The sequence below is a fragment of the Eurytemora carolleeae genome, unplaced genomic scaffold (assembly GCF_000591075.1).
Source record: "Eurytemora carolleeae unplaced genomic scaffold, Eaff_2.0 scaffold264, whole genome shotgun sequence".
Classification (NCBI taxonomy): domain Eukaryota; kingdom Metazoa; phylum Arthropoda; class Copepoda; order Calanoida; family Temoridae; genus Eurytemora; species Eurytemora carolleeae.
In genome coordinates, this window is record NW_019396670.1 from 140,845 (window position 1) to 164,420 (window position 23,576).

General features: G+C 33.9%; 2 protein-coding genes across 2 annotated transcripts; one reads left to right on the forward strand and one right to left on the reverse strand.

Annotated features, from left to right (window-relative positions):
• Window positions 1–14,771: 14,771 nt before the first annotated feature.
• LOC111707171 (stress protein DDR48-like) lies at window positions 14,772–15,116 on the forward strand. Its single transcript, XM_023480224.1, has one exon. The coding sequence runs from the start codon at window positions 14,772–14,774 to the stop codon at window positions 15,114–15,116; it is 345 nt and encodes a 114-aa protein (XP_023335992.1).
• Window positions 15,117–20,192: 5,076 nt separating this feature from the next.
• On the reverse strand, window positions 20,193–21,044 carry LOC111707183 (protein odd-skipped). Its single transcript, XM_023480235.1, has one exon. It carries the CDS (start codon window positions 20,961–20,963, stop codon window positions 20,253–20,255), a length of 711 nt encoding a protein of 236 aa, XP_023336003.1. The 5' UTR covers window positions 20,964–21,044; the 3' UTR covers window positions 20,193–20,252.
• Window positions 21,045–23,576: the final 2,532 nt, after the last annotated feature.

Below are 23,576 nucleotides of genomic sequence, written 5' to 3' on the forward strand. Positions count from 1 at the left end.
TAAATTTATTTGGTTTGGTTTGATTTGATGTTTGAGAAAAATTTAAACATAAGATTTTGAGATATTATTATTAAATTCTAGCTGAAGGGCCCAGCGTTGCACGTGAAAAAATTGGATTTTTTTTAGTCTTTGTCGCCCCCAGGCTACCCATGAGTGTCCACAAAAAATGTCAGCCCATTCTGTCTGGGCCTGCCAGAGGGAACATTAATTCTAATATCTTGTTTTATTATAATTTTTTTACATATTTAGAAATGTGTTTATCTATTCATGGATATAATTGGTATATCTCTATTTTACAATCTACATTGCAAATAACAATCTCAATCTAATTTTTTAAAATTAATTAAATAATATTTGCAAAGATTGTTTTCTATTATTTTCTTTTGACCCTTCTGTGCTCTAATCTTCAAAACTATTTTACCCCCCCCCCTCACATCCATCCCGCCAATACCCCCCCCCTTTTTACTACATACAGACTAACATATGAATTATTGCCAAAAGTCAATCATGTCAATTTTAGAAAAATTCAGTTGAGAAGATTGACCTTTGAGCATTTTCATATTGCGGCCATAAATCAAGGAAAGGAATTCTCAAGAATGAAAACGTTAGAGGTTATTTTCTCACAGTTCTGCTGCACTCCTATATACACCAGTATACACTCAAACAAAATGAATTTTAAATTAACTTTTTAAAATTTAAAACATTCAAGATTTTTGTTCAAGTAGAAACGGTCACTTGTGCTCACTGCTGATGAGAAATATAGATCAGCAAAACTTAGGTAAACCATATTTTAAAAACTGTACGAATTATTGTATTTTAAATAATAAAATCTTTCAACTTAAGTCTTTATTTTTGTAAAGTGTCTTAGAAAATGTTCAATTATCTGAGAAAAAAATCCAATACAGGCAAATGAGAGAAGAAAATAAATTTTTTCATCAGAGACCGTCATTTTTTCAGTGAAAACTCCAAATGCATCGGTTTACGCAAGGTAAATATCGGAATCCCTAAATACTTAAGTTGATGAATATTTAACTTCCATAAGTTGATGGATGCAACCAAGAAAAAAAAACATATTGCATTAATTCAGTTTTTAGTTTTCAGTAAAATATTCATGTTGTCGGAGTGAAAAATGATTCTAAAGTTGAATCCATAATAATGTAAGAAAAGGGTGGATAATAGGGGGCGGAAAATATGTTCTCTTGAAATTGCTTAATTCCCCCCCNCCTAGATATTTCAAACTATGAATTCTGATGGATCAAATAATCAAAGTTTGAAATATCAAAGGTTTACGCCATCTGGTTTTAGAGATATAGGTATTAGAAAATTGGGATTTGTGACAAAGACTCAATTCCTTAAACATTTCAATACGTAAAAGGGCCTTTTTATTAAAACCTTTTTATCCCTCATCACTTTACCCCTCCTTGTCCAGGAGGTGGAAATGTACATTTGATTGATATAGATTGTACATGCTGTACATGTTGTACATGTACATTGTACAGAGGATTTTGAAAAAACTGACGAAGGGTAGAGTTGGTATGAACGTCTGTTTACAATGAACATTGAATGTTTTATGCATTTTAGTACGATATTTGTTTATTGCAGTTTACTTTAGTTTATCAAACTTCAACACACGTTATTGTTCCGTAAGGTCCTTTGTGTGGTTTCAAATGTTAACTATAAGTTTAAACATTAGTAATGTTGAACTGAAATATGTTGTTTATACTACATACAACAATTCTTGTATTTGGGGTTTTCACTTTTAATAAACATACCCTGTACACTGTTGTACTGCACTGTACTGAAATATGCCGGATATACTACATACAACAATTCTTGTATTTGGGGTTTTCACTTTTAATAAACATACCCTGTACAGTGTTGTACTGCACTGTACTGAATTATGCTGGATATACTACATACACCAAATCTTATATTTGAGGGTTTCACTCTTAATAAACATACCCTGTACAGTATTGTACTGTGCTGCACTGTACTGAAATATGCTGGATATACTACATATAACAATTCTTATATCGGGGGTTTTCACTCTTCATAAACATACCCTGTACAGTTCCGTACTGTACTGCACTGTACTGAAATATGCTGGATATACAAAATATAACAATTCTTATATTGGGGGTTTTCACTCTTCATAAACATACCCTGTACAGTGTTGTACTGCACTGTACTGAAATATGCTGGATATACTACATACAGCAATTCTTGTATTTGGGGTTTCACTCTTAATAAACATACCCTGTACAGTACTGTTTTGCACTGTACTGAACTATGCTGGATATATACTACAATTCTTATATTGGTGGTTTTCACTCTTTATAAACATATCCTGCACAGTACTGTACTGTACCGTACAGGTCGTATTTATCCTTTGGATAGAATTAGGATGAAGATTAAGCATTACAGCATTACCAACATACATACTCTTTTAACTCTTTTATCTTGGCTCTCATCCCTATGTAGTTTACATCTCTCTCTCTCATCTACTACCCCCCCCCCCCCCCCCTTCTGGTCCGTTCCTTCTTATTCCTGGTAAAGAACAAGGAGCAATGTTGGATATTTATGAACGTGTAATATATATATAAATGGACCAACCATGTTTCAATTATGTATCTAATAAGGTAGCTCAAGAAATAGTAGTAGAAGTTAGATTTTAGCCTCAAATATATATCTTACAAAAATGTAAAGTAAAAAATATTGAAAAATTATAAGAAAAAAAGTTACAGTTGAAGACTTAGATAAATAAAAGAGCTAAACCTAAACCATCCCTGATTTAAAAGATTTATGTTCAAGGTTTAGGGAGCAAAACTGTAAACTGTAATTATTAAACCTTCCCTGTTCCCAGCCCTTCAATATTTTCAATTTATAGTTTCTCTGGAGTTTACTCAATTTATAGTTTCTCTGGAGTTTACTCATTTTATAGTTTCTCTGGAGTTTACTCATTTTATAGTTTCTCTGGAGTTTATTCATTTTATAGTTTCTCTGGAGTTTACTCATCTTATAGTTTCTCTGGAGTTTATTCAATTTATAGTTTCTCTGGAGTTTACTCATTTTATAGTTTCTCTGGAGTTTACTCATTTTATAGTTTCTCTGGAGTTTACTCATCTTATAGTTTCTCTGGAGTTTATTTCTTTGTTTTATAGTTTCTCTGGAGTTTACTCATTTTATAGTTTCTCTGGAGTTTATTTCTTTGTTTTATAGTTTCTCTGGAGTTTGCTCATTTTATAGTTTCTCTGGAGTTTATTCAATTTTTAGTTTCTCTGGAGTTTATTCAATATATAGTTTCTCTTCAAAAATTCGAAATTATTTTTAGAAAGTATATATTTCCTTAAGGAAGAAATTCTTTCATGAGGAGAATATCTTTCCGTGAGAAGTAAATCTTCCCATAAAAAGTAAATTATACTTCCGTAAGGCGATATCTTTTAATGTAGAGTAAATCCTTCCATGAGGAGCAAATCCTTTTATAAGGAGAGCTCCTGCAATAATGAGTATATCCTTCCATTAGGAGAAAATCCTTCCATAATGAGAAAATCTTTCCATAAGAAGAAAATCCTTCCACAAGAAGGAAATCCTTCCAATTGCATAAGAGGGAAATCCTTCCAATTGCATAAGAGGGAAATCCTTCCAATTGCATAAGAAGAAAATCCTTCCATAAGTAGTAAATCTTTCCAAAGGAAATCCTTCAAAAAGAAGGAATTCCTGCCAAAAGGAGTAAACCCTTCAAAATTTTGAAAAAAAATCCTTCCATAAGGTATAAATACTTCAGAATTATACTTCTGAATCAGTAGTAAATTCTTCCATTTCCATAAAAGGAAAGGATGATATGATGTCTCCATACTGTAAAGCAAATTATTCAAATTATTAGAGAAGAAATGGGTTGAGATTTGTTAGAGTGGAATGAATTGAATTAAATGATGTAAATGTTTAAACATATTGTTCATTGTTCAATAATGTTATTAGGTATTTCTACAATCAGCCCCGAGCAATGCATATACAACATTCTTAACTTGGATAGATAGATAGATAAATAAATAAATAGATATTTACATAGATAGATAGATAGATAGATAGATAGATAGATAGATAGATAGATAGATAGATAGATAGATAGATAGATAGATAGATAGATATAAAGATAGATAGATAGATAGATAGAAAGATAGATAGATAGATAGAAAGATAGATAGATAGATAGATAGATAGAGTTTTGTTTTGTATCCAAGAAGAAAACATTAAGCTATCCATGCAAACATTAAAATTCGTGATCTCTGGGATTAATGGGTGTAGATGCTGGGAATATAAGTATATAAAAAGGTTTGAAGTATTGAGTCATCTCTGCTAAAGGTGTTGTGAGTCTACCACGTTTTGATCATTACACAGTAGTAGGTTCTAGTAGGTTCTGGTAGGGTTCGAGTAGGCTCTAGTAGGGTTCTTCCAATATCAGACAATAAAACATAGAGCAGCGGGGTTCTGAATAGAGGTGATAGGGGGGGGATGGGGGGTAATTGTTGACCTGTTGGTAGGTTTATGAATTTGGAAGATAATATTCATATATTCAATAAAAGGAGGGAAGGGGAGGGGGTATAGGTACGATAAAATACATCTGGAGGATTTAAACAAAACTACCTGAGAAGTTTAAAACTACCCTAAGACTGGTGGGTTCGGGTTTTATTTGTGAGAACTTGTGTTTTTGCTCTATTCAATAATTGTATACAAGGAGAATACAGGTGGGATAATTGTAGATGTTTAAAACTACAGATTTAGATTAGATCTAAACAATATATATTTTATATATCCTCATATAGTTCAATATATCCCTCTCATCTACCATGCCCGCCTACATTCATCCTACCTTTATTTAACAAACTGGGAGATATTTTCATAAACTGAAAACCTTTATTTAACAAACTTGGAGATATTTTCATAAACTGAAAACCATTATCTAACAAACTGAGAGATATTTTCATAAACTGAAAACCATTATTTAACAAACTTGGAGATATTTTCATAAATTGAAAACCATTATCTAACAAACTGAGAGATATTTTCATAAACTGAAAACCTTTATTTAACAAACTGGGTGATATTTTTATAAACTGAAAACCTTTATTTCACTAAAAGTTAAGGTTTGATTTAAGTCACAAGCGGCATTTAAGCTGAAACTTTTCGTTCTTTAGTTTTAGACTGTAGTCACCTCCATTGATGTAATTTTACTTAATAAAAACAACTTTTTTATATTACATTCAAAAATAAGATAATTTGAACAAGCCCGAAAACAATAAGATTACTTCTATGATCTTCTCTCTCATGCTACTGTTGATGTCATCAGTGTTTGCGTTTTACAAAAATAATTCTAAATCATTCCAAAATTGCCTTTCAGATTACACACACCTTCTCATCCTTCTCACAATATATTTCTATCTATCTCTCTTTGTTTCCTAGAGGGGACTTGTAGAATTTAGCATATTAAAGGTCCTGTGACATAATTTCAAATTCAGTATGACAGAAAATTAGGAAAATTGTAAAGTTTCTCTTTAACAAAAAGTTCTTGTTTTTTCTTTTCCCTGTCATTCTGTCTTTTACAATTATACAAATTATACCAGAAGCTAAAACTTGAAATCTTTACATAATAATACCAATGTAGTTTCAAATGCCTGTAAAATGTTTTAATCGGAGACCCCAAGATTTTCAGTGGAGACCTCTATATAATATTGAAGACTTACAAGTTTTTAAAAAGGACCCCCCGTTTCATTGGAGGCCTCCTAGATTTTCCCTTGAGACCTCAATATCTTATCGAAGACCTTAATATCTTATGGGAAACCTCAATATCTTATCAGAGACCTCAATATCTTATCGGAGACCTCAATATATTATCGGAGACCTCAATATCTTATCAGAGACCTCAATATCTTATCTGAGACCTCAATATCTTATCGGAGACCTCAATATCTTATCAGAGACCTCAATATCTTATAGGAAACCTCAATATCTTATCGGAGACCTCAATATCTTATGGGAAACCTCAATATCTTATCAGAGACCTCAATATCTTATCGGAGACCTCAATATCTTATCGGAGGCCTCAATATCTTATCGGAGACCTCAATATCTTATCGGAGACCTCAATATCTTATCGGAGAACTCAATATCTTATCGGAGACCTCAATATCTTATCGGATACCCAATATCTTATCAGAGACCCCAACATCTTATGGGAGACCTCAATATCTTATCGGAGACCTCAATATCTTATCGGAGACCCCAATATCTTATTGGAGACCTCAATATCTTATCGGAGACCCCAATATCTTATCAGAGACCTCAATATCTTATCGAAGACCTCAATATCTTATCGGAGACCTTAGTATCTTATGGGAACCTCAATATCTTATCAGAGACTCTGAGATTTTCATCAGAGACCCCCAAATTTTCTCTGAAAATCCGCCTGGGGATTCAGATGAAACTATTGGGGCCTCAGATGAAAATCAAAGGTTCTCTGATGAAAATGTTGGAGTCTGGAACTAACCAGGTAGGTTTCTAGAAACAAATCTGGGAGTATTTGATGAAAGTGAAGAGGTCTCTGATGATATTGAGTGTTTTCCAAAGAATTCATTGAAAAATCTCCAATGAAAATCTATGGGTCTCCGCAAGAATGTAATGCAAGGAAAGTTAATTGCAGTTGCATATACTCTGCGTACATATTGAAACCAGTTCTCTCTGGGTGAATTTGTAAACAAGAATAGATGCTTCAGTGTTCGTTTAGTTTCCGAGGAGGTTAAAAGCATTGAATTTTGATCATTTTGATAATTCACATAATAGTTTCCTATGACCAGAATATTTCATTGATTATTTATGTGAAAGATGGATTCCATGTCAGGCTTCGACATCCGTCTTGTGTTTACATTACCGCCCAGTACGCCTCTGAAATAACTTTCCTTGCATTAAATCCTTGGGTCTCCGATGACAGGCCAGCTGTGTGGTCTGCGATAGTACTCCGATATATGATGATAATTTCTTCCCAGACTCATGAAAGTAGCGTCTTATGCACTATATGCTTGGAAGTGTGAGACCGCTTGAAGAATACTCTAGTGCCGTGAATTATCTAAAATTAAATCGTTTTACATCAAACCATCACAAGATGCAGATAAGCACGATTCTAATATTATATATTATATCATATTATATATACTTTTATATTCACTTGTTATATTTTTATACATATATGATATATGATATATCTATTCATTTTATTATATTTTTATACATATATTATATATGATATATCTATTCATTTTATTATATTTTCATACATATATGATATATGATATATCTATTCATTTTATTATATTTTCATACATATATGATATATGATATATCTATTCATTTTATTATATTTTTATTACCAGCCTTACTTATAATTCATCATGCATCAATCTATTTATAATTTTATTTATAATTCATCATGCATCAATCTATTTGTTATCTTACTCCCTCTCAATTCATCCTTCTACATTGTTTATTATATCTTCTATATATATAAAGTTGCAATTTCAGTTTGTCTGTCTGTTTGTTTGTCCGATCATTACTCATGAACCCCTTCACCGATTTTCCTCAAATTTAAATTGGGGAACTCGGGAGATCCTCAAGAATGTTATTACGTTGGTTTTGTATGTTTCAATTGCAAATAAATAGCAAAAAAAATAGTTTCCTGGTATTCATATCTCTATTTCCATCTATCTATTCAGCTCTGTATCCATCTACCTATTCTTCTCTTTATCCATCTATCTATTCATCTATCTATCCATATATCTATTCATCTCTCTATCACCTTCTATCTATTCATTTCTCTATCCATCTGTCTATTCATCTATATATCCAGCTATCTATTTATCTTTCTATTCATCTGTCTATTCATCTCTCTATCTCCATCTATGTATTCATCTCTCTATCCATCTATTTATTCATCTCTCTATCCATCTGTCTATTTATCTACATATTTATCTACATATTTATCTCTCTATCCATCTATCTATTTATCTCTCTATCCATATATATATATATTTATCTCTCTATTCATCTATCTATTTATCTCTCTGTCCACCTATCTATTTATCTCTCTATCCATCTATAAATTTATCTCTCTACCCATCTATCTATTTATCTCTCTCTCCATCTATCTATTCATCTTTCTATGTATCTGTCTACTCATCTCTCTATCTCCATCTATCTATTCATCTCTCTATCCATCTATTTATTCAGATCTCTATCCATCTATCCATCTATCTATTTATCTCTCTCTCCATCTATCTATTTATCTCTATATCCATCTATATATTGATCTCTCTATCCATCTATCTATTTATCTCTCTATCCATCTATATCACTTTAAGCCGTGAAATTCCTAGTGGTATAATCTAAAAGAATAATGATATTAATCCTACGATAAGTATTACATATATCCAATATATATTAAAGATATATCTAATATATGTGGGAAGGGGTTTTACCCCCCTGCCCCCCGCTGTGCCCCCCTCTAGCCCCTGCTGTTCTGCACTGTTCTGACCACTGGGTCAGGTTATATTCTTAATTATTGAGTTTATCATGAACTATGGCACACACCATCATGTAATATTAAACGATGGAATCATTATTCTCTACATTGTTATTATTCAATAATATTTAAAAAGTAAAAATTGCCTTAACTTTTGAATGTAGACTATATGTAAAAAATTTTTTTACAAAGATCTAAAAAATTTTTAACTTAAAAAAGGTTAAAATTTTAAAATGTGTTGAGATCAACTATTTCACCTCTTTTCTAGACGAAACCAATGCTTATAAAATATGATGAAAAGAAAATTCTTAAGAAATATTTGAGGCTACCCCCCTTTAACCCCGGCCCCGCCTTAAATGCCTTAAACTAAAAGAAGTGAACTAAATTCCTTTTCAGAAACTTAAAAAGGGTAGGTAAAAAACGCTATGGAAAAATACAGTTTTGTTGATTTTTTTTTCTGAACGGAGAACATTTATGTATTGTATACCAGTTATTTACTCACAGTTCAGTACAGAACTGACAACAGTGTACAGTACAGTACAGTACAGTGCAGTACAGTACAGTACAGTACAGTGCAGTACAGTACAGTACAGTACAGTACAGTACAGTACAGTACAGTACAGTACAGTACAGTACAGTACAGTACAGTACAGTACAGTACAGTACAGTACAGTACAGTACAGTACAGTACAGTACAGTACAGTACAGTACAGTACAGTACAGTACAGTACAGTACAGTACAGTACAGTACAGTAAAGTACAGTACAGTACAGTACAGTCCAGTACAGTACAGTACAGTACAGTACAGTACAGTACAGTGCAGTACAGACCTTGCAGGTGTCGGTAACTAACTAATTTTTGACGCTCCTATTTCTCTTTATTGGCCTTTTTGTTTAATACCTGAGCGGAATTTATTTATACTTTTAAACTGATTTGTTGCAGGTTGGATTGCTGTAAAACCGGATACTATGTGTTGAGTGAACCGGGTACGCGTTTTCCAGCTAACAGCACTATTATCCTGATGTAGATGGGACACACAGTGAGTTTGAGAAGATAATGGTTTATATTGGTGATGTAAACTGTAAACTGTAAACTGTAAACTCAGTAAACTTGTATAATCTAATCTAGGATTTGCAACCTTTGCACAGCTGTTACTTTATGGTTTGGTTGGGTCAAGGTTGTTTACTGAGGTTAGATACTATGGATGCACTCAAATATACGGAAAATGTCGTCTTCATATCAATGGACAGTCATAATATGACTGTACATTATGACGTAACTGCTTATTGGAGGAACCTGAAGTGATAACTGAGTAAACTGACAATGCTGTTGGTGAGAGGGGGTAAGGATTTTCTCCGCTTTTACAGTTGACCAGCTTTGAAAATCCTTCCACTCTATAACCAACAACGTTGTCACTTCAGCTTTCGAAAATAAGCAGTTAGGTCATATGAGGATTTTAAGTGTTCATTGCTACGAAGACGACATGTTCCGTACATAGCAGCGCATACAAGTATCTAACCTAAGTAACCAACCTTGGCCGGGTTGGGTCCGGAACGGTACAATATTCAAAGACACAATGAATCAATATGTGCACTGTTCAGTGTTCATGCAATCTAATACTTTTAAGTAACCCTTCATATAAAGAAGAGGTGTCTGGTTCAAAACAGTTACTTTTAAACCTGTATCTGAACGACATCGTGGAAGATATTGTCGTTTTTTAGTTCGAAAAGTTTTTAGTTTGGACACTGTCTTTCATTTTTCAAGTTTAAAGCGAAACCACAGTTTTATATAATCTACTTTAAAATGGAGAATGAAAGTCACTTGAAATTAAAATATACATACGTCTCCAGAGCTGAAAACTTTAGAATGGTGGATATCGGGATTAAGGCTTAATCCACTCTTTTTCTTAATCTGCAGATTAAATATTGCTTGTTGTCCACTCATTTTTAATCTCCAGATTAATTATCCGATCAGGATTAAGGATATCCCATTCAAAAGTTCCCATCTCTGGTTCTTTAAAGTTGTAAATGTACATGTCTTATACTACAAAAAAGTGGGCTTGTAATAATTAAACATTTCAAAGTCAACCCGGTCTTAAAAGTATGTGTAAAAAGTCAAAGGGACTAGAAACACATAGAACATATACATTCTATATATAAATAAATACAATCTGCATACCACCTTTAAGCAGATCCTAATGTCTGCTTGGTCAGGTAGGTGTATGTGTGTGTATATTGTGTGTTTGTGTGCATTGTGTGTAATTGTGGGAGTAACCGTTGGAAGGATTGAACCAAGATGTGTATTTATATTTCTTTCTTCATCTTCTCTAGTATATAATCAGTAGATACTCAGCAATCTTTCTAAGCTACCTACCTGGAGAGACTTTCCTTCCATTTAATGTTTTTTTCATTGACCATTCCTCCTTCCCAGTACCTTTCTGCCCTTCTATCTACCTACCTACCTACCTCCTACCTATATATATCTACTTGTATACCTTTCTACATACCTTTCTATCTATTTTTTCACTTTTATACCTTACCACCTACCTACTTCCTTCCTACCTACCTTCTTACCTACCTTCCAATCTTCTTTCCTACCTTCCTTGTTATCTATTTGCATAACCTCCCATTTACCTACCCACCTACCTCTCTAGGCCTTTATATCTAATTTTCTGCTGGTAAAACCTCCCTTCAACCTTCCTACTTTCCTACCTTCTAATCTATTCAGTTGTATACCTATCTACCTTGACCTACCTTCCTTCTGACCTACATTTCTACTTGTATATCCTCCTAACTACTTACCTACTTATTAAAGTACTTATAAAATCTCATACCTGCTTAACTACTTATAAACTTGTATACCCACCTGCATTACTAAATAGCTACCCGCTTATCTACTTATACCTGCATGCCCATCTACATACCTACGTACAAACCTACCAAGCTACCTACCTACAAACTTGTATACTGCCTATCTACCTACATAGCCTGGCACTTTTCAGTTATTTTTGATCCTCCTTTAGCTCATTAATCTATCTATCTATCTTGATCTAAATCAAAGCATGGTGTTCAATGATAGTTAAGTGTAATTGTCGGTAAAATATCGTAATATGTGGGTTGATATCTACACTGTAGGCTTAGACCAATACAACCTTTGCATTAAGTTTCGAAACCTTAAATACAGGGTTGGTTTTGGTTCATCCCTTTTTATACAGTTGGTCTAGTAGCTACTGCACCTAGTAATCTACCTTATAATCTAAATTCCTGTCTTGTCTGTCTTGTCTGTCTTGTCTGTCTTGTCTGTCTTGTCTGTCTTGTCTGTCTTGTCTGTCTTGTCTGTAATATTACATGTTTCCTAAGGTCACCCTGAGGTTAAAATAAAAATTTTAAGGGATGCTTCTACAAAAAATGTCAAAGTACAAAGTTTAAAAAAAACTTATTTGGCCGAATTAAACCACCCTGTTAGATCTTTAGGGTTCTTAAAAAAAACTTGAACTCCCCTGAATAAACTAGAACTCGTCAAATTTAACCATCATAGTTTTTCCATAAATACTTTAACACCAGTAGACAGCAACCAGAGCTAAAAATAACCTATAACCCTACTTTAACCTTCTTATCTTAGCAAACCTTCAACAGTTCTTGCGGTTGAAGATTCATTTTTCCTTTTTAAGCTGCTCTCCTTTCCCCTAATCAGCTGAAACCTTTTTACATCAAAGAACCATCTCCTCTTTTCCACCCCATCTCCACCATTCACCAAAATATGCCCTTAGAAAGAGGAAATACCATGAAAGATGGATCATTAATAAATTTTAGAAACAATTTCCTTGAAGGGCAAATATATTATTTTTAAACATATTATTAGGTGCATATTTACCGTTTATGCATGATAAAATAAAAATGATGCACGCATGAGTACGGATGGGAACGGTTGAGAAAAGACAAAAGGTTGATCACAGATTAGGAAGGTTCTGCAAAGATAGGAAGGTTGATCATAGATAGAAAGGTTCTGCAGAGATAGGAAGGTTGATCTTATTAGGAAGGTTCTGCAGAGATAGTAAGGATCTGCAAAAATGGACAGCGGTGATCACATATGGTTCAGGTTGATCACAGATGGGTTAAGGTTGATCACAGATGGGTTAAGGTTGATCACAGATGGGTTAAGGTTGATCACAGATGGATTAAGGTTGATCACAAATAGGTTAAGGTTGATCACAATGGGTTAAGGTTGATCACAGATGGGTTAAGGTAGATCACAAATGGGTTAAGGTTGATCACAGATGGGTTAAGGTTGATCACAGATGGGTTAAGGCTGATCACAGATGGGTTAAGGTTGATCACAAATGGGTTAAAGTTGATCACAGATGGGTTAAGGTTGATCACAGATGGGTTAAGGTTGCTCACAGATGGATTAAGGTTGATCACATATGGGTTAAGGCTGATCACAGATGGGTTAAGGCTAATTACAGATGGGTTAAGGTTGATCACAGATAGGTTAAGGTTGATCACACTTGGGTTAAGATTGATCACAGATGGGTTAAGGCTGATTACAGATCGGTTAAGGTTGATCACAAATGGGTTAAGGTTGATCACAGATGGGTTCTGGTTGATCACAAATGGGTTAAGGTTGATCACAAACGGGTTAAGGCTGATCACAAATGGATTTAGGTTGATCACAATTGGGTTAAGGTTGATCACAAATGAGTTAAGGTTGATCACAATTGGGTTAAGGTTGATCACAGATTGGTTAAGGTTGATCACAGATGGGTTAAGGTTGATCACAAATGGGTTAAGGTTGACACAAATAGGTTAATAAGGTTGATCACAGATGGGTTAAGGTTGATCACAAATGGGTTAAGGTTGACCAAAAATGGGTTTCACAGATGGGTTAAGGTTGATCACAAATGGGTTAAGGTTGATCACAAATGGGTTAAGGTTGATCACAAATGGGTTAAGGTTGATCACAGGTTAAGGTTGATCATAGTTGATTAAAGGTTGAGAACAGGTGGTTAAGGTTGATCATGATTGGCGAGGTTGATTACTGATGGTTAAGGTTGATCACAAGTAGGTTCAGGTTGATCGCCGATGTACTATGCTTGAATATTGATGGTTTAGGTTGATCACAAATGGGTTAAGTTTAATCGCAGATAGACTAGGTCGATTACTGAAGGTTAAGGTTGATCATAAATGGGTGAAGAAGATTAATCACAGATAGACTAGGTCGATTACTAAAGGTTAAGGTTGATCAAAAATGGGTTAAGGTTAATTACAGATAGACTATGTTAATTACTGAATGTTAAGGTTGATCACAAATAGGTGAACGTTAATCACAGATAGATTAGGTCGATTACTGATGGTTCAGGTTAAGCACCGATTGTTAAGGAACATAGCTAGGTTGAGCAGAGACGGACAATGGTTGATAACAAATGGGTTATGGTTGATTGCAGATGGGATCAGTTGATCAAAGATTAGCACAGATTATCACAGATAGGCACTTTCAATCACAAACGAGCGTTGTTGGTCACAGATAAGAACAAATCATTACAAATGGGTAAGGTTAATCACAGATATATGGTTGATCACAGATAATATGGTTAATCACAGATATATGGTTCATAATAGATAATATGGTTGATCACAGATAATATGGTTGATCACAGATAGTGTGGTTGATCACAGATAATATGGTTGATCACAGATAATATGGTTGATCACAGATAATATGGTTGATGACAGATAATATGGTTGTTCACAGATAATATGGTTGATCACAGATAATATGGTTGATCACAGATAATATGGTTGATCACAGATAATATGATTGATCACAGATAATATGGTTGATCACAGATAATATGGTTGATCACAGAAAATATGGTTGATCACAAATAACATTACTAATCACAGATAGCATAGTTGATTACAGATCATATGGTTGATCACAGATAGAATAGTTGATCACTGATAAGAATAGCAATCACAGATCACATTGTCAATTACAGATTACATGGTTGTTCACTAATAGGTTAAGCGGCTTTTTTTTATTTTAAAAAGGTTTAGCCCAAATACATAGGATACAGATTGGCACAAACGTGGCGTAAGATTGAGTACGGTAGAGTAGGTTACGTACAGTTAAGTATGAATGGGTACAGTAGACTATAGGTATATTATATTAGCAGAAAGCACGGATTCACATGAACACTGAAATGGTGATTCTTGATTCAGATGAGTACAGTTTATCAAATATGGATGAGTACAGTTTATCAAGTACGGATGCGTACAGTTTATCAAGTACGGATGAGTACAGTTTATCAAGTACGGATGAGTACAGTTTATCAAGTACGGATGAGTATAGTTTATCAAGTATGAATGAGTACAGTTTATCAAGTACGGATGCGTACAGTTATCAAGTACGGATGCGTACAGTTATCAAGTACGGATGTGTACAGTTTATCAAGTACGGATGTGTAAAGTTATTAAGTACGGATGAGTACAGTTTATCAAGTACGGATGAGTACAGTTTATCAAGTACGGATGTGTACAGTTATTAAGTACGGATGAGTACAGTTTATCAAGTACGGATGAGTACAGTTTATCTAGGATGGATAAGTAGAAGGGTACGCATGACGCAGTTAATAAATAATAATGTGTAGGTTAAAAGAAGCTAGTTAGTCGGGTAAACCCTTAGAATTACTTCATAAATCCCGGGAGAAAATTTCAATTTAAACCAAGAATTCTTAAACTCCTCACGGTTTTAGTTCCCACACACACAGATTTAATGTATTCGGTGTATACCGTACACTACATATACGTTTCTAGTATTTCAATTATCTAGAATGTAATGTAAAATCCCGCTTTACTTTCCACTTCTACATGAGATTCATGAGATTCAAGGTTGCAAAAAATTTAATTGTTAAACACAAAAATAACGTCTAAGTCAGAGATAAGAGAGTTATAGAGATCGATTTTCAGCTAAAATATACGATATCTCCACAGCATGTTCTATTGTGTACAAGTACTCTACACGACCAATCAGCCAACATCTGTATTCAGGGATATTTAAGGATCCTTTGGACACGAAAAAGACTGAATTCATAAATGTTTAAAATTGGAGTATTTCTTTAAAAGTTGTAAAACTTAGTCTGTGGTCTAAGTTCTTAAAAATGTTCGAGAAATCGCAAATTCATAGAGAAAACAATTTCAAAAACAGCAGTTTTGTGTCTTCACGATAACGACCCAAACGATTTCTGTGATTAAATGCAAAATTATTCATGTCCATAAATTAAACGAAACGAATGTATATTTAGCATTTAAGATATGAAAGATATCAACATTCAAAAGTGCAAGATTTATATACCTAGATTATATCTTACTTAGATCATTGTCCAAATTGGCCAAAATAGATTTAGTTACACTATTTTATTACTTTATTTCGTCTCAACATGGGAAACTGCGTGAAATCAGGGAAAGTTCCAACAAAACAGCTTCTTAACAAATTTTCCAAATAGTTTTTTTGAAGTTATTATATGTATCTATCTATCTATCTATTTGATTGTTTAACCCTGAGGTCTACCAATCCTCAGAACTAGCTCCTGGAATGTATTTAACCCCCCTGAGGCTGGGGTTGGGCAGCTCGGTTGCCTCAGGGTTAACTGCCGTGTGTAATATCCCAACAAAACTATGGAACACAACAAAAAAAACAATTTAACTTTTTTAAATACAAAATCTTATCTTTTTACTGTGTGAAAGGAAAGTATGTTATGATTTATAAAGTTTTCTGATATTATTTATTTGATAAGCTCTGGGTATAAGAGGGTAGGTATGGAGTGGGAGGGATGGGAAGGGTTAGGAGAAGAGAGGAAGGTTATAATCAAATCTCAAGAAGTTTATCTCACACGCAATGATGCTTTATAAACTCTAGGCATAGATGAAAACAATCATTTCTCAGGCCATGCTAGGCCTAGCTATCTATCTATTCTCAGCCCATGCTAGGCCTAGCTGTCTATCTATTCTCAGGCCATGCTATGCTTAGCTGTCTATCTATTCTCAGCCCATGCTAGGCCTAGCTCTCTATCTATTCTCAGGCCATGCTAGGCCTAGCTGTCTATCTTTTTCTCTGTTTATTTGACCATAAACGAAGAATTCGTCGCGTACTGCAGGGATCTGCAGTGCACTGACCAAATGAACAGTTAATTTTAGCAGAGAGTGATCTATTTATCTGTCTATCTATTTTTGTTTATCTATTTGTCCGTCTATCTGTTTGTCTGTTTATCTATTTGTCAGTCATATATTTGTCTGTTTATCTATTTGCCTGTCTATCTACTTTTCTGTCTATCTATTTGTCTTTCTATTTATTTGTCTGTTTATCTTTTTGTTTACCTATCTTTTTGCCTGTCTATCTTTTAGTCTGTCTATCTATTTTTCTGTCTATATATTTGTCTGTCTATAAATTTGTCGGTCTATAAATTTGTCTGTCTATCTATTTGTCTATTTATATACTTGTCTGTTTATGTATTTGCCTTTCTATCTATTTTCCTGTATATCTTTTTGTGTGTCCATTTCTTTGTCTGTCCATATTTTTGTCTGTGTCTGTCTATTTCTTTGTCTATATTTTTGCCTGTTCATCTATTCGTCTGTCTGCAGGATTTCATTTGTCATGAATTCCTAGACTTCGAAAATGTCCAAAATTTTACAAATTGAACCATAATGAGAGCCACAGTACCTTAAATAGCTTTTTTTGGGACACCCAGTATATATATTGTTCGCGTTAGTTTAGCTTGTAACTCACCTATTTTCTTCAAGTTAAGTAATTACAAGTCAGATTGGGTTGGGATGAGCAATTTTAGATGTTTAAACTAGGCTTTCGCCGAAATGCGATCGATCAAAAGCTTAATCGAATTTCGAACACAGAAATGTAATCGATATTTGTTCAACGCTTGGCTGTCATCATCATTAGATACTATTGAATTGATAATTTTTAATTCTTTATTGTTATTCGATATTTAATTTGACATCTTTAGCTGAAATTAGATAATTTATAATTTCGTCGCCATTCCAAAAAAGCTTTCATCGATGATTTTTCTTGTAATTTGTGTAATTGAATGAAAACTAAAACTTTGAGATAAGCTTGTAATCTGGTTTAATTTAGTGTATACTGCCTGATTTAAGCCTACTGCCTGAATTCAGGTTGGCTTGATGCTTGGTGATGATTCTCAGCATGGTTTCTATCCAATCCATCTTGATCCACTGATACAGAAACTACAATCTCATCAGGCGGTGTGCTTTATTCCCCCTCCCCCTTCTATACACTCCCCTACAGGGGGCCTCAACCCCCCTATGTAAGGACAAGTAGCCCCACCCCCCTGGAGTGTGCCAGGCAGGGGGTAACTGACCCAAACCAAAAATTTGACTATTTGATGAAAAACTGCAGGGGTCTGAAACTTTGCTGACGGATAAACAATTTTCAAGATTAAAGTTAAGTCTAGATAATATCTAGTCCTTGCTCCTTAGATTTGTACGGTTGTTTTAGAAACCTGGATAATTATTAAAGAAAGAAATTGAGTCTTTGCCACAAACTCTGATTTTCTAATCCCTGTATCTTTGGATTACAACGTCGTAAACCTTTGACATTTCAAACTATGACTTTTGTTAGATCAAACAATAGAAGTTTGAAATATCAAAGGTTTACGACATTGGGTTCCAAAGATATTGGGATTAGAAAATCAGAGTTTGTGGCAAAGACTCAATTCCTTTGTATATTTGTTTAAGAAATCCGGATAATAGCTACTCCTCGTACTAGAAATATGGATATTATCTAGTCCTCGTATTAGAAATATGGATATTATCTAGTCCTCGTACTAGAAATATGGATATTATCTAGTCCTCGTACTTGAAATATGGATATTATCTAGTCCTTGTATTAGAAATATGGATATTATCTAGTCCATGTACTAGAAATATGGATAGAATCTAGTCCTTGTACTAGAAATATGGAAAGCATCTAGTCCTTGTACTAGAAATATGGATTGAATCTAGTCCTTGTACTAGAAATATCAAAGAATCTAGTCCTTGTACTAGAAATCTGGATAGCATATAGTCCTTGTTCAAGAAAGTTGAATTAGATCTAAATTCTTAATAATTACTAGTCCTTGTTTCAGAAATCTTGATGATCGTTAAACAGATATCTAGTCCTTTTTCAACTGGCACTTTAGTAGATTCCTGAAATATTTATTACTACCAAGATTACTATGGTAAAATTCATGCATAAAAATACACAATATTTCTATCCACGTCTTTAAGATTGAATGCTAAAATTAAAAGTTATTTTCATAGCCTTCAGGCGAGGGTTGAAGTTAAAGGAATTATATAAAGGAAGTATAATCAGTATCAAGTATTTAGATGACAATAAACTAGGGAAGGACCACACCGACACAGATATTCACAGAATACTTTCTTAGAATAGAGAGACGTTCCGACAAGGTTTAGGTTCAGGTTCCGACAATATCTAGGTCCTCTACACTATTGTACAATAGAAGTCTGCCCCAACCACAGAACACGGACAAAGGGACTTAATAGACAACCAGGATCAGAGAATAAAGAACTGAAGAACTGAAGAACTAGAAAGCAGGAGAATGGGCGGGCTAGATAGATGAAAAATTGAGATTTACAGAACAAGAGAACTAGATAACCAGAGAACTAGAGAACTAGAAAACTAGAGAACTAGAGAACTGGAGAACTGGAGAACTAGAGAATTAAATAACTAGATAACTATTGAACTAGAGAACTAGAGAACTAGAGAAATAGAGAACTAGAGAAATAGAGAACTAGAGAACTAGAGAACTAAAGAAATAGAGAACTAGAGAACTAGAGAACAAGATAACTAGATAACTAGATAACTGGAGAATTAGAGAACTAGAGAACTAGAGAACTAGAGAAATGGAGAACTAGATAACTAGAGAACTAAAAACTAGAGAACTGGAGAACTAGAAAACAAGAGAATTAGAGAACTAGAGAACTGGAGAACTGGAGAACCGGAGAACTAGAGAACTAGATAACTAGAGAAATAGAGAACAAGATAACCAAAGAACTAGAGAACTAGAGAACTTAAGAGCTTGAGAACAGGAGAACTAAAGAACTAAAGAACAGGAGAACTAAAGAGCTAGAAAACTAGATCACTGGAGAAAGCTAGAGATCTGGAAAATCAGAAAAGTTTAAAACTTGGGAGAACTTGAACTTTGATAATTAAAGAAGGTGTAACCTAGAGAACTTTAAAAACAAGAACTAGAGAACCCATTAACTAGGTAACCAATAAAGTTAAAAATAAAGAATCACAAAACACTTCTGTAAGTTAAAGTAAGGTTGAATAGATACTGAATAAAAGGGTTGAATAGAAGTGACGAATTACTTGTCAATTTCTATTTCAACCCAAACCTGTCATATCTTCAGAATGATAACAACCAAGAAGTTGAAAATTTTTTCCAAATCTTTTTAGGCTATTTATTCTTGTTAACTTCAATTATTTTTGTCAGCCTTTTTTGTTTAAATTTACACTTTCTATGATTCATAACTATTTTAGTTTAAGTAGGCCTCATTAACTATAAATAAAAAACAACATATTTTTATAACAATTTATTTATCTATACAATACTATCACAGAAAGAGTAGAAAATTATGTATCATTTGATAATTTATTTTGCAAGAATATCATCAATACCAAATCTTGTAAATCTTGAAACTTTATAATCTGTCTCTATGAGTTCTTGTTTAATTGGTTTAGTATCTGGGTATACTTGGATACTAATTGTAGACCGCGTCATACACACAGATCCATCATTCTTCAATCTCAGAGCAATAAGAGCTAGTTCTTTAGGTTTTAGTTCAGTGTGGGTTTGAAGATGATTTCTCAAGTTTGATCTTTGATTAAATGATAAATTACAGATTGGACATGAAATAATATTCATTTTTCTCTCTGTAATGTTATGAATATATAAACTTCTAGCTTGGCTGAATCCTTTTCCACAATCATGGCAGCTGTGTGGTTTCTCTTTAGTATGTGTATACATGTGATCTCTCAGATGATCTTGTCTTCTGAACGCTTTACCACAAACATCACAAGGATACGGTCTTTCATCAGTGTGAGTTCTCTCATGGATCAGAAGATTGTAGGATTTAGTAAACTCACGGTTACAGAACTTACAGATAAACCTTTTCTTAGGTTTTCCGGTCATCTTAGTGCTGGTGTTCATCATGGAGTTCAACAGGAGGTAGGAGGACAGGGAGGTGGGGGAATAGGGAGAGCTGAAGGAGTAGGGGGAGAAGCCGGAGGGGGAGGTAGGAGGAGAGGAGGGGGAGTGTGGAGGGGAGGGGGGTAGAGAGTATATTGGAGCTTGAATGTACATGACTGATCTGTTTGCTGACCAAAGGTCTACTGAAACTACTGAAGGATAGGATTGACCAGTAAACCTCCCTAGTCACAACTCTCCGCTCATCCGACCAATGAGAGCAGAGCACCAATATAAACAGCCAATCACAGCGCAGCAGTCAGAATGTGGGAACACAAGTTCGGTCAGATCAAAATTAGTTTCTTGTCCCGGCCTTGATTACATCTTTAACTCTTTTTCCGCGACCTATTTGATTTAGAAATTATATCACATTTTCATTTTATTTAACATCACACACTTTCCTACACAACAGTTCTTTTATTTCTTCTTTTCAAAGGAAAACAGCTCAAAGGTTATCATCTCTTTGAAAACATTAAACCTGTCATTATCTCATGTATTTCACGGTTTCAAATTGAAAATAACAACATTTTGAACTTTACGCATTTTCACAGACGATTTTAGTTGTTTATCTTAAACCACTACTGTAAACGCAACAATAAAACAATAAAGGAAAATGCTACAACAAAAATCGACTTATCTTAGTTCCATCAAACCAACTAAGAATGTTTTTTTTAAATTATACATGAAAAGTATTTATCTATATTTATAAAGTAGTAGATTTAAGCTGGCTTCCCAAGCTAGTTATGAATAAAAAATAGCCGTAGATCCATCAGAAAACTTAACAAGAATTCTCAAAAAAAAACTGAGAGATATTTTACATTAAACCTTCCAAGAATTCTTTAAAAAAAGTTGAAAAATTCTTTGGTAAGACCAAAAACTGCAGTTAAGTGCGTAGTATTTATTGATGATGCACGTGTTATAGAAATCAATAGACTTGATCAACATATCTTTTATTATTTTAATATTTTAAAATCTCAATAGAATAATATTATAAAGGAACTCTTGCCACAACCTAAATAGACTTAATCAACATTTCTTTTATTATTTTAATATTTTAAAATGTCAATAGAATAATATTATAAAGGAACTCTTGCCACAACCTAAATTTTTCTCAACCCTATTCTTTTTAATCTGATGGTGCAAACCTTTGATATCACAACTATTTTATAGTTTAAAATATCAAAGGTCTACGACATCAAGCTGCAAAGATAGAGGGATTAAAAAACCAGAGTTTGTGGCGAAAACTCAGTTCTTTTAATTAAAAATAAGTTGATATGAAAAAAAATATTTTATCTTATCTTATAGGATTGAAGTATTTCAAAAGAAAAACTTAAAAGAGGAAATTTAAGCGTCTATAAATTCTTTATTGACTTTTAAACTGTTTTCCTCAGAACTCTTTATGAAAGAAGGAGCATTGAGTTGAATTGATTTTGAATGACTGATCAATGTTTGAAAAGGTTTTTTTAATCCCAGCTCAAACGTCTTTAAGTTCGCGTACCTTCAATATTCATTAATCTATCTATCCATCTATCCATCTATCCATCCTTTCATCTATCTATCTATCTATCTATCTATCCATCCATCTATCCATCCTTCCATCTATCCATCTATTCATCTATCCATATATCCATCTATTCATCTATCCATCTATCTATCTATCCATCTATCTATCCATCCTTCCATCTATCCATCTATTCATCTATCCATCTACCTGCCTATAAAGAAGAGTATATGTTTAACTCTTCAGTAAAGAGTGTAATGATACCCCTTGTGTAAACTGTCTTGACTACTTTTAAACCTAAACTTAAACCCAACCCAACCTAATCTGTCCCCTCTACTGTTATATATATAAACCCAACCCAACCTAATCTGTCCCCTCTATTGTAATATATAAACCCAACCCAACCTAATCTGTCCCCTCTACTGTTATATATAAACCCAACCCAACCTAATCTGTCCCCTCTACTGTTATATATAAACCCAACCCAACCTAATCTGTCCCCTCTACTGTTATATATATAAACCCAACCCATCTGTCCCCTCTACTGTAATTTATAAACCCAACCCAACCTAATCTCTCCCCTCTACTGTTATATATATATAAACCCAACCTAACCTAATCTGTCTCCTCTACTGTTATATATATAAACCCAAACCAACCTAATCTGTCCCCTCTACTGTTATATATATAAACCCAAACCAACCTAATCTGTCCCCTCTACTGTTTTATATATAAACCCAACCCAACCTAATCTGTCCCCTCTACTGCTTTATATTTAAACCCAACCCAACCGAATCTGTCCCCTCTACTGTTATATATTTAAACCCAACCTAACCTAATTTGCCTCCTCCACTGTTATATATAAACCCAACCTAACCTAATCTAACCCCTCTACTGTTATATAAAAACCCAACCCAACCGAATCTGTCCCCTCTACTGATATATATAAACCCAACCCAACCTAATCTGTCCCCTCTACTGTTATACTGTTATATATAAACCCAACCTAACCTAATCTAACCCCTCTACTGTTATATAAAAACCCAACCCAACCGAATCTGTCCCCTCTACTGATATATATAAACCCAACCCAACCTAATCTGTCCCCTCTACTGTTATATATATAAACCCAACCTAACCGAATCTGTCCCCTCTACTGTTATATATAAATCCAACCCAACCGAATCTGTCCCCTCTACTGTTATATATAAACCCAACCCAACCTAATC

Coding starts and splice junctions, on each gene's coding strand:
- LOC111707171 (XM_023480224.1), top strand. CDS start 14,772: ATGGTGATTCTTGATTCAGATGAGTACAGTTTATCAAATATGGATGAG.
- LOC111707183 (XM_023480235.1), bottom strand. CDS start 20,963: ATGTACATTCAAGCTCCAATATACTCTCTACCCCCCTCCCCTCCACAC.